The 15,443-nt window shown below is 45.6% G+C and overlaps 1 protein-coding gene across 1 annotated transcript in view; it reads right to left on the bottom strand.

Annotated features, from left to right (window-relative positions):
* LOC308513844 (maestro heat-like repeat-containing protein family member 1) overlaps positions 1-15,443 on the bottom strand; it is a gene marked incomplete at both ends in the record, with an annotated part of 66,177 nt that overhangs the window by 14,871 nt on the left and 35,863 nt on the right. Inside the window, 11 exons of the mRNA XM_081083945.1 lie at positions 6,554-6,727; positions 7,056-7,196; positions 7,845-7,962; positions 8,171-8,308; positions 9,123-9,307; positions 9,949-10,081; positions 10,336-10,490; positions 11,556-11,705; positions 12,268-12,365; positions 12,824-12,959; positions 13,932-14,036. Of these exons, the coding sequence (XP_080940071.1) occupies positions 6,554-6,727; positions 7,056-7,196; positions 7,845-7,962; positions 8,171-8,308; positions 9,123-9,307; positions 9,949-10,081; positions 10,336-10,490; positions 11,556-11,705; positions 12,268-12,365; positions 12,824-12,959; positions 13,932-14,036 (1,533 nt within the window). The remainder of the gene's footprint in view (positions 1-6,553; positions 6,728-7,055; positions 7,197-7,844; positions 7,963-8,170; positions 8,309-9,122; positions 9,308-9,948; positions 10,082-10,335; positions 10,491-11,555; positions 11,706-12,267; positions 12,366-12,823; positions 12,960-13,931; positions 14,037-15,443) is intronic.

Raw genomic sequence — 15,443 nt, forward strand, 5'->3', positions numbered from 1 at the left:
GCATGGTACTGGCAAAACCCCTCCCCGCCCCCCCCCCCCCCAAAAAAAAAAAACAAAAAAAAAATCAACAGAACAAAATGGAGAGTCCAGAAATAAACCCTCGCCTATATGGTCAAAGGAGGCAAGAACATACAATGGGGTAAAGACAGTCCATTCAATAAATGGTGTTGAAAAAATTGGACAGACACATGCAAAAAAAGAGAAAGAAACTAGACCACCTTCTTACACCATACACAAGAATAAACTGAAAATGGACTAAAGACTTAAACCCATAAAACTTCTAGATGACAATAGAGTAAAATCTCTGACACTTCTCTTAGCAATATTTTCCTTTCTGATATATCTCTTTGGACAAAGGAATCAAAAAAAAAATAAACAAATGTGACTACATCAATCTAAAAAGTTTCTGTACAGCAAAGAAAACCATCAACAAAGTGAAAAGTCAGTCCAGCCGGCATGGCTCAGTGGTTGAGCATCAACCTATGAACCAGGTAGTCATAGTTCGATTCCCATTCAGGGCACATGCGTGGGTTGCAGGCATGTAGACATGCAGGAGGCAGCTTAACAATGACTCTCTCATCACTGATGTTTCTATTTCTCTCTCCCTCTTGCTTCCACTCTTAAATCAATAAGAAAATATTTTTTAAAAAGACAACCTACTGAATAGGAGAACATGTTCGCCAATGGGTTAACATATTCTGATAAAGGGTTAATATACAAAATTTATAAAGAATTTATACAGCTCAACACCAGGGGGGAAAACTGATTTAAACACTTCTCCAAAGAGGGCATACAGATGGAAAATAGACATGAAAAAATGCTCGTCACTAATCATCAGGGAAATGCAAATTAAAACCACACTGAAATATCACCTCACACAGTCAGAATGACTATCATCAATAAGTAACAATTATTGGCATGGAGAAAAAAGAATTTTCACGCACTGTTGGTGGGAATGTAGATTGGTGCATGGGAGTGGAAAAGAGTATGGAGATTCTCTCTTTGGCCCTGACTGGGTAGCCCAGTTGGATAGAGTGTTGCTGACTATGGCAAGGTTGTGGATTGATCTCTAGTCAGGGCACCTACAAGAACCAACCAATGAATCCATGAAGAAGGGGAACAACAAAACGGTTTTTCCCTCTCTCCCTTCTCTCTCTCTCTCTCTCTCTCTCTCTCTCTCTCTCTCTCTCACCAATGCTTCTCTTTTTTTAAAGGTTCTCCATTTTTAATCTTTTGCATTTTAATTATGTATTTTGGTGTGGGCTTCTTTGGGTTCATCTTATTTGGGCCTCTCTGCATTTTCAGGACTTGTATGTCTGTTTCCTTCCTAGGTCAGGGAAGTTTTCTGGTTTTTTCAAATAGATTTTCAATTCTTTGCTCTCTTTCTTCTAGTACCTGAATGATACAAAGGTTGGTACACTTGATATCACAGAGGCCCCTTAAACTATCCTCAACTTTCTGTGGATTCTTTTTTCTTTTTGCTGTGTTGAGGGGGTGTGGTCTGCTCCCTTATCTGCGAAATCACTGATTTGATCCACTACTTCATTCAATCTACTGCTAACTACTTCTAATGTATTTCTTTATTTTTCAAAGATTTTTAAATTTATTTTTAGACAGAGAGGAAGGGAGAGGGAGAGAGAAGCATTCATGTGAGAGCGAGGCATTGATTGGCTGCCTCCTGCATGCTCTCTACCGGGTATCAATCCTGCAAACCGGGCATGTGCCCTGAGTAGGAATTGAACCTACAACCTTTAGGTGTACAGGACACCATCCAATCAACTGAGCAACACCAGTCAGGGCTCTAATGTATTTCTTTGTTATTGTATGTTCATTTCCAAATAGTTCTTTTTTTATATTTTCTATCTTCATGGTTTTTGAAAATATATTTTTATTGATTTCAGAGAGAAAGGAAGAGGGGGAGAAAGATAGAAACATCAATGTCAGAGACAATCATTGATTGGCTGCCTCCTGAATGTCCCCCAATGGGGATGGAGCTCACAAATGGGGCATGTGCCCTGACCAGTAATTGAACTGTGACCTCCTAGTTCATAGGTCAATGCTCAACCACTGAGTCATGGGGGTCAGGCTCTACCTTTGATTTTAGATTTCTTCTGCATTAAAGTTCTCACTGAGACCATTTAGCATCCTAATAACCTGTGTTTGGAATTCTGCATCTGGTAGATTGCTTGTCTCCATTTTATTTAGTAACTTTTCTGGAATTTTGTTCTGTTCTTTCATTGGAACATGATTCTTTGTCTCCTTATTTTGGCTGTCTCCTTGTGTTTATTTCTATGTATTAGGGAGAGCTGCTACATCCCTCACTCTGGTAGAGTCGTCTTATGTAGTAGGTGTCCTATGGGGCCCAGTGACACAGTCTCCCTGTTCACCTGAGCTGGGTGCTCTAGGTATGTCCCTTCTGTATGTTTGTGTGCCTTCTTATTGTAGTTGAGCCTTGATTGCTGTTGGCACATCAATGGCAGAGATTGACCTTCAGGCAGATTGGGTGTGAGGACTGGTCATGACTCCAGTGGAGGAGCTATTGTGCAGGAGTGAACCTACAGAGCAGAATTTGCTTTAGCAGGACTCTGGTACCATGTGAGTCTGCCCTTTGAGTGTGTCATTATGGATGGAGTTGGGTGCTGCTCTGGTGTAGTCTGCATCTGACTACTGGGCGTGTTGGTTCTGGGGCCTATTGAGAGGTGCAGGTGAAGGTTATCTGTGGCTTGTGACCTGCCTGGGGCCACCTTGTATTAGTTACAAAGTTTGCCGCTTGTGGTGGACTGGGAGGTGCCGGGGAGAGGCTAAGATGCAAACTGAGGCCAGATGCTGCTAGTGCCAGGCTTGGAGCTGCTTGGGAAGTGGGGCAAGGCATGCCAGGGCCAGATGCTGCTTTTTTGGGGTTTGTGAACCTTTGAGATATTTCTAGGAATATTGGCATATGCCAAGACAAGCTTTTTGTATGGAACAGTGTTATCGAGGTTAGTGGAGACTCAGATTTGATGCTTGCCTATACATGCATGGGGAGGGCTTAGCAAAGGAACAGTAGCTTCTGCTAGCACTTCCTCTGGGAGACAGCTGCCCTTCCAGCCTTTCCTTGAAGCCAGATAAGTCAGTTCTACCTCTGGCATCCTTTGAGGTACTGCCCCAGGGCTGGAGATCAGAGCAAGTAAACGCATCAGCGAGTAATTCCATGCAAAAGCCCTTTAAGAGGAATGCTTGGGATTCCAGGAGCCTCACCCCCTCCACCTGCCAACCCCCTAACCCCCGCCTCACTGAGCCACCATCTCTACTGTTTTTCTTAGTCAGAAGTTAGGGACTTCTCTTGCCAGCACTGGAACTGGAGAGCCTGGTGTGGGGCTGGGACTCCTACTCCACACTGGGAGACTTCACAGCTGAGATCTCTCTCCCAATTTTAACCAGTACATGTGGGTGTGGGACCAGCTCATTCCAGGCCTCTGCCCCTCCTACTAGCCTTGATGTGGCTTCTTCTGTATATCCTTAGCTATAGGGCTTTTGTTCAGCTAGAGTTCAGGCAGGTATCAATGATGGTTGCTCGGAAGTTTAGTTGTTGTGGTCATGGGAAAAGGGGAGTACAGTGTTTACCGATGCTGCCATCTTGACTGGGAGCGAAAACTACAGAGTCTTAACCAAGTAAATGTATATGACTAGGTCAATGTTAAAGGAGCACCTAGAACCCAAATTTCACAGCCCTTGCCTTTCAGTTTCTAGGTTGCCATTGTGTATATAATGGCCATTTACTATTTTTCAGTTAGACAATAAATCTTGACTTCCCACTCCAGCAATATGGAAGATAACCTGAGAACCTTCCCATTATAGACATCTTAAAATGCAAAAGAAAATATACTAAGAAATATTTAAATAATTACAATTTCAAGAAAGGGAAATTCCCAGGGCCAAAGATAAAGAGGCTGCTGACACTCCAGCGCCCATGGGGTAGAGGGATATCACTGGTTTCTATGACCTAGGGGCCTGGCTTTTCCTGTCGATTGGTCTTCCCAACCTGCCCAGAAGGCAACCAGAAACTGGGAAGGAAACACCATAGGCTGACAGAATGCTCCAAGAGAAGTCGTCTAGTTAATCTCAAAGAGCCAGAAAGGGAACTCACACTGCTCAAAGAGAGGGGAAACCCCTCAGTTCTTTTTCTCCTACTGTTCTCTCATGCCACAGCCCCCACACAAACCTGGGGGAACCTATAGGAGGCAACACTCTGAGGGAGGGAAACCTTACTTTCCTTTTGAAGGAGCTGAGGCCCCAAGAGGATGGGCAACCCCCCATTTCTTTATTTCCTCTCTCTGCCTTCATGCCACTTGGCCCAAACATAGGCACAGTCACAGAAGTCCCTGGCATTGCAGGCTAACTAAAGCCTCAGCTTTGTGGCCGGGGAACCCCAGGGAACTGTAAAATCAGGGAGGTCACAGAGAGGGAGGACCTAGGGAAAGTGAACATTCAAGGGGGCAATGGCTGGCAATTCAGACTGACATGGAAATCACACTGTGCACACAGAAGGCTAGTCAGAACTTGCAGCCTGAAGTTAAATAGGCCAGTTGCCTTCTAAAGCAAAACTATAAACATCCTCCATAGGATTTCAATGAGACTCAGAGTCACATAACTTAATATTTATAAAGATACGATCAAAAATCACTCTGGCCAGTTTTTCTCAATGATTAGAGCATCAGCCTGTGGACCAAAGGGTCACAGGATCAATTCCTGGTCAAGGGCATGTACCTCCATTACAGGTTCGGTCCTCTGCAGGAGCAGGAGGCAACCAATCTACGTGTCTTTCTCATATCCATGTTTCTCTCTCTCTCTCTCTCTTTCTCCTCTCTCCCCCTTCCACTCTCTTTTATAAAAAAAATCAATAGAAAAATTATCCTCAGGTGAAGATTAAAAAAAAATCACTCTGTATATGAAGAGCCCAGAAAATCTTGACTCACATGGGAAAAGCCAATTGAGATGAAACAGTTAAGATGAAACGGATACCAGTTAAGATGAAACAAATGTTGGAATTATCTGATGTAAACCTTCAAGGAGTTATGATACAAAATACTCCAAAAACAACACTGAATAACCTTGTAATCAATTCAGAAATAAAAACCTCAGCAAAGAAGAAGACAAGATAAAAAAAATGGGAAATATTTAAACTGATAAATACAAATTAGCAAAACACAGGTGTCAGAGGAAAGACACAGTGAACTTGAAGACAGATCAATAAAAATTTTCCAATCTGAACAAAAAAGAGAAAAATTATTGAAAATGAACTGAATCTTGGGACCGAGGGACAAGAGGAAAAGGTCCAACATATCTGTCATCAGATTTCTAAAAGGAGAGGAACACGAATGTGCCGAAAATGTTTTGGAGAAATAATGGCTACAAACTTTTAAAGTATGGTAAAAGACATAAACATAGAGATTTCCAAAAATTCAGGCTAAATCTCAAGAAATTCATGCCAACACATCCTAAACTGTTAAAAACTAAAGACAAATGTGAGACAAAATAAAGACATTTTCAGACCCGGACTGAAAACATTTGCTATTAACAGCCCCTCACTGATGAAGCCACAAAGAAAAAAGAAGAAAATGAATCTAGAAGGGAGGAGAGAGCTATAAGAAGGAAAGGTAAATGAAGAAATGTGTAAGCAACATATGGGAAAATCTAAATGAGTATTGACTGTATAACATAACACCAATGGTGGTGATTATGTTAAAGACCACATTTGGGGATTTTAAAAGAATGTGAAACTAAACTACTAGACAATATTAATTAATAAAACGGGGGCGGTGTAATCAAGCTTCGAAGGTTCTTATATTGTTTGGATGAAGGGTAAAGATTATTTTTAGGCTTTGTCAAGCCAAATATACATGTTGGGTTTTAAAAGTAACTGAAAAATGGATGAATCATGGAGTGAGTGTCCAGGCTCTTCGAGATTATGAGGCCGATACAAAAATAATTGAAATCCAAGGTTCAAATATTAAAAATTGATAGATCCCAGAACAGGAATACTGTTAAGTAAGCATACACTCAAATGTGAAGTCCCTTCAACTCAAAATGGCTCTGATCTGTAAAGAGGCTGAGACATGGAGTGGGCTGTTACTGGCCTGGGAAGTTCAGATTTCTGATCCTTTGGGTATTGTAACAAGGCTCCTAGCATTCTAGGGTCCCTGTGCTGTTGGGAAGGAGGGTAGAAGTTATGAGTTCTTCCCCCACTCTTTAAGTTTGCAGGAGAAGATCGTTGGAGTCAGAACCAATTTTACATCAGTATGTCACATTTTCCCCTTCAGTGGCTCCTTCAGGAAAGTTGTGGTAAGAGAGTAAGTGGATGAGTGCTACATCTGTATGGAATAGGGAATGAATTTTGCACCTGTCTAATGCACTGCTTCAAGTAGCCAAGTCTCCTTTTTTCTGCCCCTCAGTGATTTTAGCCTTCCACCAAGTCCCATAGCTCTGCCCCAGGGCCCTAAATTCAGCTTCCAGGGTTCACCTTCAGCCCCAGCCCATACTGTTCCCAACTAATCCTAGGGACTTAGGCCCATACATCATTGATGAGTGGACGCAGATGCTTGGAGATGCTGCAGAACATCACCTTGACCTCTTCTCCATACCCATGTACAACGATGTTCCGTAGGGCCTTCACTGCCTGAACTGTCACTCGTGCCTCACTCTTTAGGAAGTCTCGCAAGGATGGAAACACGTTCTTCACAGACTCTGACTGTTTGAAAGAAGGCAGAGATCACTTTCCACCTGGGCATCATGCAACACTTTAGGGATAGGGTTTTGAGAAAACAAGTGGTGCCTAAAAGAAACAGACGTAGGGAATCTAGGGGCTGGATGTGCAGAGGAAGTGGAAGGCTGGTGCTCAGGGTGTTTGGGAGGCCAGATGGCCAGGCTATGTAAGTCTATAAACTGGATGTTGTACTGCCCTAGGATGAGGGGTTGGGAAATTTACTAAGCTCTGAGTAATTAAGAGACCCCAAGGGAAATAAATTAAGTGGTCCAGAGACTAACATTTGATTCCCATTGGGCCCCCCCACTTTTACTTGACTTTCATGCAGTGCCAGGTTACTGATTCCACGGAGTCCAATTTCTTTCATGATGAGGTTGGGCTCCTTGGTCCACTTCATTAGATTGCCCACAAAGTCTTGTCCCAGAGTCTGAGCCACTGATTGATGCCAGAGGAGCTGTGGAAACAAGGTGACTATAACCATGGATGGAGAAAAGGTCATGGGTACCTGGTGCTTCCCTAGCTCCCCTCAGGCCACATACTCAGGTAAGAACTGTGACCAGTTGAGAGCAGTAGATCTATGCACATGGGGTAGAGTCTACGGCAATGGTGGATAGCGCTGATAACGTTAGCATTTTGGGCCAGATCCTGGGATCCTAAAATCATTCTGGGAGGACTAATGCCGCTGATCCCCTCCCCAGGCTTTCCCTGCCTTTTTTATTTTTTAAAAAATATATTTTATTGATTTTTTACAGAGAGGAAGGGTGAGGGATGAAGAGTTAGAAATATCGATGAGAGAGAAACATTGATCAGCTACCTCCTTCACATGCCCTACTGGGGATGTGCCCGCAACCAAGGTACATGCCCTTGATTGGAATCGAACAGGGAACCCTTTAGTCCACAGGCCAACGCTCTATCCATTGAGACAAACTGGTTAGGGCTTCACCTGTCTTTTTTAAACCAGGCTCTGAAGTGGCAGGGAAGCAATCCCACTCAATTCTATTCTTTCCACTTTCTGGGGCAAGTTATTTAACATTTCTGTTAAATGTTCCTCAGCTACAGGAAATGAATGGCTAGGGCTGTGGTCCTCCCTCCAGGCTTTCACCTGTGCATAGACGGCCCTGGCCAAGATCTTCCGATGATTATCTCCGCTGTCAAGGAAGGTCTTGGCAAGCTTCATAATTCGGTGCAGCATGACTACTTCACAGTTCTTCACAATGCCACTGGGGTGGGGCAGAGGAAGCCAAGAGTTGCTGGGTGGGGAGTGGGCAGTGGTGGAGGGGAGGTGGCAAGGGAACAGTATGCACAGAACAGGGAAAATGTGAAGGCTGAGGTCTGGGAGATGAGCAAGGGAGGGTTAAAGTCTGCTGTATTTGAAAATTGGGATTGGGGGCTAGAGTGGTATAGGGCATGCTGGGGAAATGGTCCCACCTTGTCAGGTCCATGATGCCTATGTAGTAAAATTTAGAGGAGGACAGATGATCCCAGCACTTATGCTCATCTGCATAGACCACCACTCCATCATATGCGGCTGCGAACAACACAAGCTTCACCACCTCCAGGGCACAACTGAAGGCCCGTCGTCACGAGGTTTGTGAAAAGAAAGGAACAGAAGGATGGACAAGGTGTTATGCCCTAGTTTGCATCCTTGTCCTGGCAAGCCAGGAGACAGTTCTCTAATCTGGATCTGGTGCATAGCTGGATCCTGCTTTCCAGCTGATGAAAACCCATGGCTCTCTGAAACCCATCTCCAATTGTGTCTGCTCACCCCTTCAACCTTGGTGCTCATCCAACCACAGAGTCTTGTAAAAGAGACTATAGAGATGTGCTAGTGCCACAGCTTTCAAATTCAGCTCTCCAGAGTGTAGCAGGGTTAGGATACCTCTTCACCTCCACACCCACCTAACCAGAATGTCTCTGGTTACTGGTTTTATTTTTTTACTGTAAGATTTCACTTGAATAGAATACCCTGAGGTTTTTTAAAAAGGTCTGACAACCGCTTACTTAGGAGTTCAACACCCTAAACTGCAGTAGTAACTTCCATGAGATGGCGCAGTTAGTGACAAAGCTAAGCCAGAGGTGATCCAGATTCGAATGGCCACAGCTGCATGGAGAGAATTGAATCTTTCATGGGCCGAGTCATGAACAGAGACCTGAACCGCTGGGTGAAGCAGAGGAGTGCATGCAAGGAAAAGGATAACGAGAAACTTCAAAACACGTGAGAACATTCCAGCACGTGATGTTGGGGCACCCACACCGACATTCCAGCTCTGTGCTGCTGTCAGTCTCTTCTTCAGCTTCCCTAGGGGATTGGCATCCAGTTGTCCAGGGCCCTCTGGAGTTGACTAGTCTCATTTCTCCATCACACCAGGGTTAGGCTTACCTACTGGAGTCAAAGGCCTTGCCTAAGCCCCCATCCTTCCTGTAGACCACCACCTTCTGGGGGGTATTTTGTTCAATCACCCAGAAGAGATGACATAGCACAGCCAGCAATAGCCGGGGGTAGAGTTCCAGGATGGCCTCCCGGCACAGAGTCCCGGATAGCATCTCACACAAGGCACACGCCGCCTGGGGAGGACACGTGGAAAGGAGGAAGCAGAATTGACTAGGTCTGGTAAAGACAGAAATGGTCCCACAATCCCACACACTGCCCCTCCCTGTCACTGCCCATAGGTCACAGTGCACTCTGACTGAGGTTTCTAAGAAGCACTCAAAGACTGAATGCCCACAGCTCAATCCTGGGGAAATGAGGGGCCACACACATGTAATCTGCTCTCTCTTTATTGACAAACATTAAAAACAAAAAGGGAACCAACTCTAATTTTTCAGCAGAAAATAAATTGGGCCACCCAATTTCAGACAACCAAACTTCATCCTCTGCCCCAGCACCGCATGCCCCTGGCCAGGCCCCAGAAATATGGGCGCCAGACACAAACTCAGGAGATAGAAAAGCTGATTAACACTGAACATCAGTTTCCTTGTCTATGAAATGGGATTGATTCCTGCACTTTCTACATCATGCAGTTCTTGGATGTACAAAGTTAAAGTACTAAACGTATGTGCAGTATTCATGAGTCCAGTGTTAACAGTCTCCTCTTCACTGCTCCCTAACAACTGCTCGCACCTGACAGGTGCCCTTTAATCTTCGCCTCTCCACGCAAGTCCCAGACATAAGTCCTCCGCCCCCCGCCCGCCCTCCCCATGCTGACCTCCACGGGCTGCAGGGCTTGCTCCGTCGTGCCCTCTGTGGAGTGGTTTTCCAGGATGCCTATCAGCAGCTGCAGGACGTTGATTGTGGTCTCTCGCTCGGTGCCGAACACCTTCCACACGGCCAGAATGGTTCTGCAGGAGCCAGGGACAGCTATGTCATGGGCCCTGGTAATCATATTCTAGTACCAATCTGGTCTTGAGCCTATGAAAGGCCAGTTCTCCGGTTCTAGAGGGAGTGAGGCCCAAGAGGACTTGGCCAAAGAATATGAAGTTTGATTGGCATCAAGAAGAATGCATCGTTGTGCAGTGATTTTTAACATGGGCTTGGCTTGGAGCAGGGGAGGGTTTACTGGGATGGAGTGTGCTCCTGGGTGTGGGAGAGGTACCTATCCCAAGGGAGGGGCCTGTTGAGCAGCAGGGGCACAACGCTGTGGGTGCTGTTGCCTGCCAGCAAGCACAGGGCCCGAAGGGTCTCCTCCTTTGTGTTGGGATCCAGCTGCAATTTGAGCCTTTCCAGGATGCCCGCCACAATTTCCTCCACCTGCAGGGGAGAGCCAGAACACCCCGTCAGTCCTTCTTTACTTCCTTCCTTCCTCCTCCCTCTCTACTGAGTCCTCAAACTCAAGAGGCATAGTTGCAATCCTGTCCCTGACTCTCTTCTCAAGGAAGAGTTGCGGGGTGCCAAAGGCCAGAGCAGCAGGGCCCAAAAAGGGAGCTCGGGCCAGGCCCACTAGAGCAAATGCCTGTCCAGAGCCCCAATGTCCAGAGAGGTGGTCTGAGGTTGCTCAGGAGACAGAAGACCCTCCAGAAAGAAAGCCAAAGCCCTGGAGGCACTCAGGCCTTTCCCCCCAGCTAAGGTCAACTTCCAGTCCTGAAACTGCAGGGACAGTGGCACTGGATGTGGAAAGACCACAGGGTTCTCATCTGGTGCTCAGAGCTCTAAACTATGGACCTCTGGGAAGTCCTTTTCATTGTAATATCTCAAGGACTGTCATGGTGCCCGCCCATTTCTGGTACCTAGGCCACGGCAGTCACATAAATGAGTGAAGGCAACCGGTGTCTGGGGATTCATAGAGAGAAGGGGGTGGACAGCCCATGACAGGGGATGATGGCCACTCAGTACTATGTGACCCGATTTTAAAGTTGTTTTTTTCTTAGTGATGTGAGGAACAGATTTCTAAATGCTAGGCCTTCCCATATTTATGCTAGCTTAAAAGAACATTTATGCATAGGTCAGTCATTCTGTGAACTTCCTTGTTTCCAATCCACAGCCTTACCCCTTCACAGAAGTCTAAGCTCCAGACACCCCAGCAGGTTGGGGTGAGTCCCCCAACAATGCCTACACCCCTGCACATGGCTGTCATTACTGAGGAATCGGCCGCCCAGATAGGAGGCACTGCAGTTACAAGCTCAGGATTACAAATGTCGGAGCTCAGTGGGACCACAGAGGAAATGTAGTGCAAGACTACATTTTAGAAGTGAATGAATTAAAGCCAGTAGAGGAGAGGGACTTGGCTACAGCCCTTTGGCTGCTTGGTAACAGAGCCAGGACATGAGCCAGTGCTCCTGACATTCAGGCCAGAGCTCCCACCCAGCACCATACTACCTTTATCAAATCTGAGCCCCGCTGTTTCATGACAGCGCTCATCAACTGGGCTGCAGCCAGAGACACGTTAGCCCTGCTGCCCGTCAGCTCCTCCATGGATGTCAGCACCAGGTTGGTGAGCTGCCTCTGGGTGAAGTACTCTGCAAAGGCCTGCAACAGGGTGGGATCACATGGTGCGATGAGTCTGGATGCAGGGCTCCCCCTGCCCGAGACAGCCTGTGCCATTCCTCCTGGTGAGGGAGGGCTTCTCTTGGGAGCTTCTGTGCTTCTGTCCTAGGCTTGTGCTGTCTGCCTAACTCCTAGAAGACCCTTTCCTGGGGACAGAGTCCTGGGGATGGAAGGGAGGAAACACTGGACTCAAGTGCAATGTGGGGCTCAGAGGTCAGGGGGTGCAGAGCAGAACCCCAGGAGAGGAGGGCTGGGGCTAAGATCCTCAGTGACATCTCTGAGTCTACACATTGCTCACAAAGCAGCATTAGCATGAAGCAAATGCTTCTGGGGGGACAGGGGAAGACAAGGATCAGGACCATTGATGCTCAAGGGGGGACAAATAGTAGCATGTGATAGGAAAATTTCCCCCAAAGGAAAAGTTCACATCCAGTAACAGAATGGGAAGAGAGACAGGGTAGGAGTCCCACCCCAGGAGTCTATTACAGCCTGTAAATGAGACGCCCAGGCTTCCCTCACTTTGTCTCTGGTCCTGCTCCCTCACCTCGGCAATTTTAAAGGTGTTGTTATAGAACAAGTTGGCACTATAGACTTCATTCATGTCCTCTTCTATCCACAAGCCTTCTATTTTCTTCTTCATCTCTGAAACAGAGACACCCGACCCCACCTCTCAGACACTCAGAAGGCATGTTAAACTCCCCCTTTCCCACCTTCTAGCCCAAAGCTCCTACTGAACTCAGTCAGCTTGGGGCTATGTATGTCCTTTGGGGCTGGGAGTAGAGGAATGGGCATTAAGATAAGAAATGGTGGGAGCTGAGGTAAAAGACAAACAAACTATCTTGCCTGCCTCCGAGCAGAGATAGAATTAGATAAAAGGATGGGGTTGAGCCAAAAAAGAAGAAACTAATTCTAAAGAAGTATTTCCTATGTAGGTATTTTTTCCCAAGAGATTATCTGTAGATGTTTGGGGGTAGGTTCCTCAATGGAAATGAGGTACTCAGGCAGCTTCTTGGCCCTCACTGTCTTGGGATGAGTGTGTGGGGATGGCCAGGCCTAAGTGTGTGGTTGGAGGGGGAGGGGTAAGAGCAGGCTCCTCATATGCTTTTTCTTCAAGAGGATACAGTAGAGGTGATACACAGCCTTGGAAGACAGGAAGCAGATGCTGTCCACTGGGTCCTGGCAGCGCATGGCCAGCAGCTTTACCAGGCGCCCCAGCCGGGTGAATTCAATTGCCATCTGGGGAAGGAAGCTGGAAGTCACAAGTTATCCCAGCCATTCCCTTAGGCCAGCCATGGGCAAACTATGGCCCGCAGGCAGGATCCAGCCCATTTGAAAAGAATAAAACTGAAAAAAAAAAAAGTCCGTACCCTTTGTGTAATGATGTTTACTTTGAATTTATATTAGATCACACAAACACTCCATCCATGCTTTTGTTCCGGCCCTCCGGTCCAGTTTAGAACCCATTGTGGTCCTCCAGTCAAAAAGTTTGCCCACCCCTGCCTTAGGCTGAGCAATCACAGGAAGAACTCAGAGGAGGAAATGCATATACCAGAGACATGAAAGGTGAGACTATGTGAGGTTAATGGGAATGGAATTCGATAGATGAGTTGTGGCCATAAAGGACATCAGAGGTCATCGTTTTATAATTACCTTACTCTATCCCCCATCTTTGCCCCTTGACACCCCACTCATCTGTCAAGTCTAGTTCAATGCCTTCTTCTCTATGACGCATTCCCTGCCCCCTCAACTTGTAATTGTTTGTTTTGATCTTTTAGTCCCACTATATTCACTTTATCTATTCATTATCACCTTCTCTTTAAGTTTGTTCTATGCATGCCTCTCTCCCCAGTGGACTGTAAGGTTCATGAAGTCAGAAACTATCTTGGTCATCTGTGTATTCGCTATAGCACCTACCACAGCGCCTGGCACAAGGCGAGTGTTTAGTCATTGCTTGTTCAGACAAATAACATCAGACTGAACCAAGTGGGATGAAATAAAACTGATGGATGGAGAAAAACACCAAGTAGAAGATGACAGAAGGGGAAAAGGAGAGAACAGGATGGGATCCACAAGAGAAAATAGTATGGGCCAGGGAGAATGAGGATGAGAATGAGTGACTGAGGCTGGGTAATATATATGATGAAGGTAGGGATAAGGGCAACCAGACAGGGTATGATAATTCAGACTCCACGGCCGCCTCCCACTCACATTGAAGTCCTCCATTTTTGCTGTAAACTCCAAAATACGTGCAGCACACCACATGGCCCGTTCCCGCTCGTTATCCTTCTGGGAATTGAGCCAAGGATCCATAAGCTGGAGGAAGAAGATAATGAAAGGAGATGCCCATTCATCTGTGTCCCAGAGAACAGAAAGATATTCTTGAACCTGGCTTTTACAAAGTTTTAGGACAAGAGTTCTGACAGCAGGACCTCTTTTGCCAAGAGGCAGATTATATGTGGGTCTGGCACCAGAGGTTTCATTCTCTCCTCTTTCCTATCAAGTATACGCGGTATTAAATCCTCCAGCCCCATATTTTCCCTTCGTCTAGGTGATAGAAATCTCCTCAATTCCAACCCCCTTCCTTCAGGTTCAACAGTGGCTCTCAAAATATATCCACTATATTCACTTCAGTGATTCAACATACCTCTGAGTTCTCCTACCCTTCGCCTCCCATTCTTCAGTAGAAAAAGAACTTGGTGATAAAAAATAACAGTCACTGTATTCACAGATTCCAGAGTAAAGTGTGTGTAAATCTATTTGAAAAATATCACTATAAATGGTTTCACATGAAACACAATGGAAAAGTGTCTCACCTTTGGTTAATTATGGGTACTAAATACCACTGCTACTTGTCAATCTACAGTCATCAATCTGACAATGATGCAACCACACAGACCATGATATATAATTGAAAAAGAAGAAGAGTAGCAGGTGAAAAATCCACAAGCAACTCAAAAGAACACTGATGCTACACTGACCAGAAGAAACACGTCCTGCCCTAGTCAGTTTGGCTCAGTGGATAGAGCATCGGTCTGCGGTGGGTCCTGGATTTGATTCTGGTCAAGGACACATGGCCGGGTTGCAGGATCCATCCCCATTAGGGTGTGTGCAGGAGGCAGCCAATCAATGATTCTCTCCCATCATTGATGTTTCTCTCCCTCTATCCTTCACCCTTCCCCTCTGAAATCAATTTTTAAAAATTGCTGAAAATTGAATAAAGTCTATGTCTTAAAATGGCGTGTCAACACCAATTCGCTGTTTTTTTTGTGTTTTTAAATATGTTTGTATTGATTTTAGAGAGAGAGTAAAGGAGAGGGAGAAAGAGAGAGAGAGAAACATTGATCAGAGGGAAACATTTATTGTCTGCCTCCTGCACACACCCTCAAACCCCCTCAATGGGGATCAAGCCTGCCACCCAGGCATGCGCCCTGGCCGTTAATTGAACCAGTGACCTCTTGCTGCATGGCCCAATGCTCAACCACTGAGCAATACCGGCAAGGAAATTCCGTGGTTTTAATAGACGCTTTATGTAATATTTGTGCAACTCCCAGTGAATCTACAATCCTTTCAAATTTAAAAGTTAAGAAGAAAACCAGTAGCAAAATAATTACAAGCAGTCCAACATGCATCCATAGAGGACTGATTTAATAAACTATATTACATGCACACAATATATAAAACCATAAAAAAAGGAATATATCGCCGAAACCGGTTTGGCTG

Source organism: Myotis nattereri (genome assembly GCF_964212035.1).
Source record: "Myotis nattereri genome assembly, chromosome: 2".
NCBI lineage: Eukaryota > Metazoa > Chordata > Mammalia > Chiroptera > Vespertilionidae > Myotis > Myotis nattereri.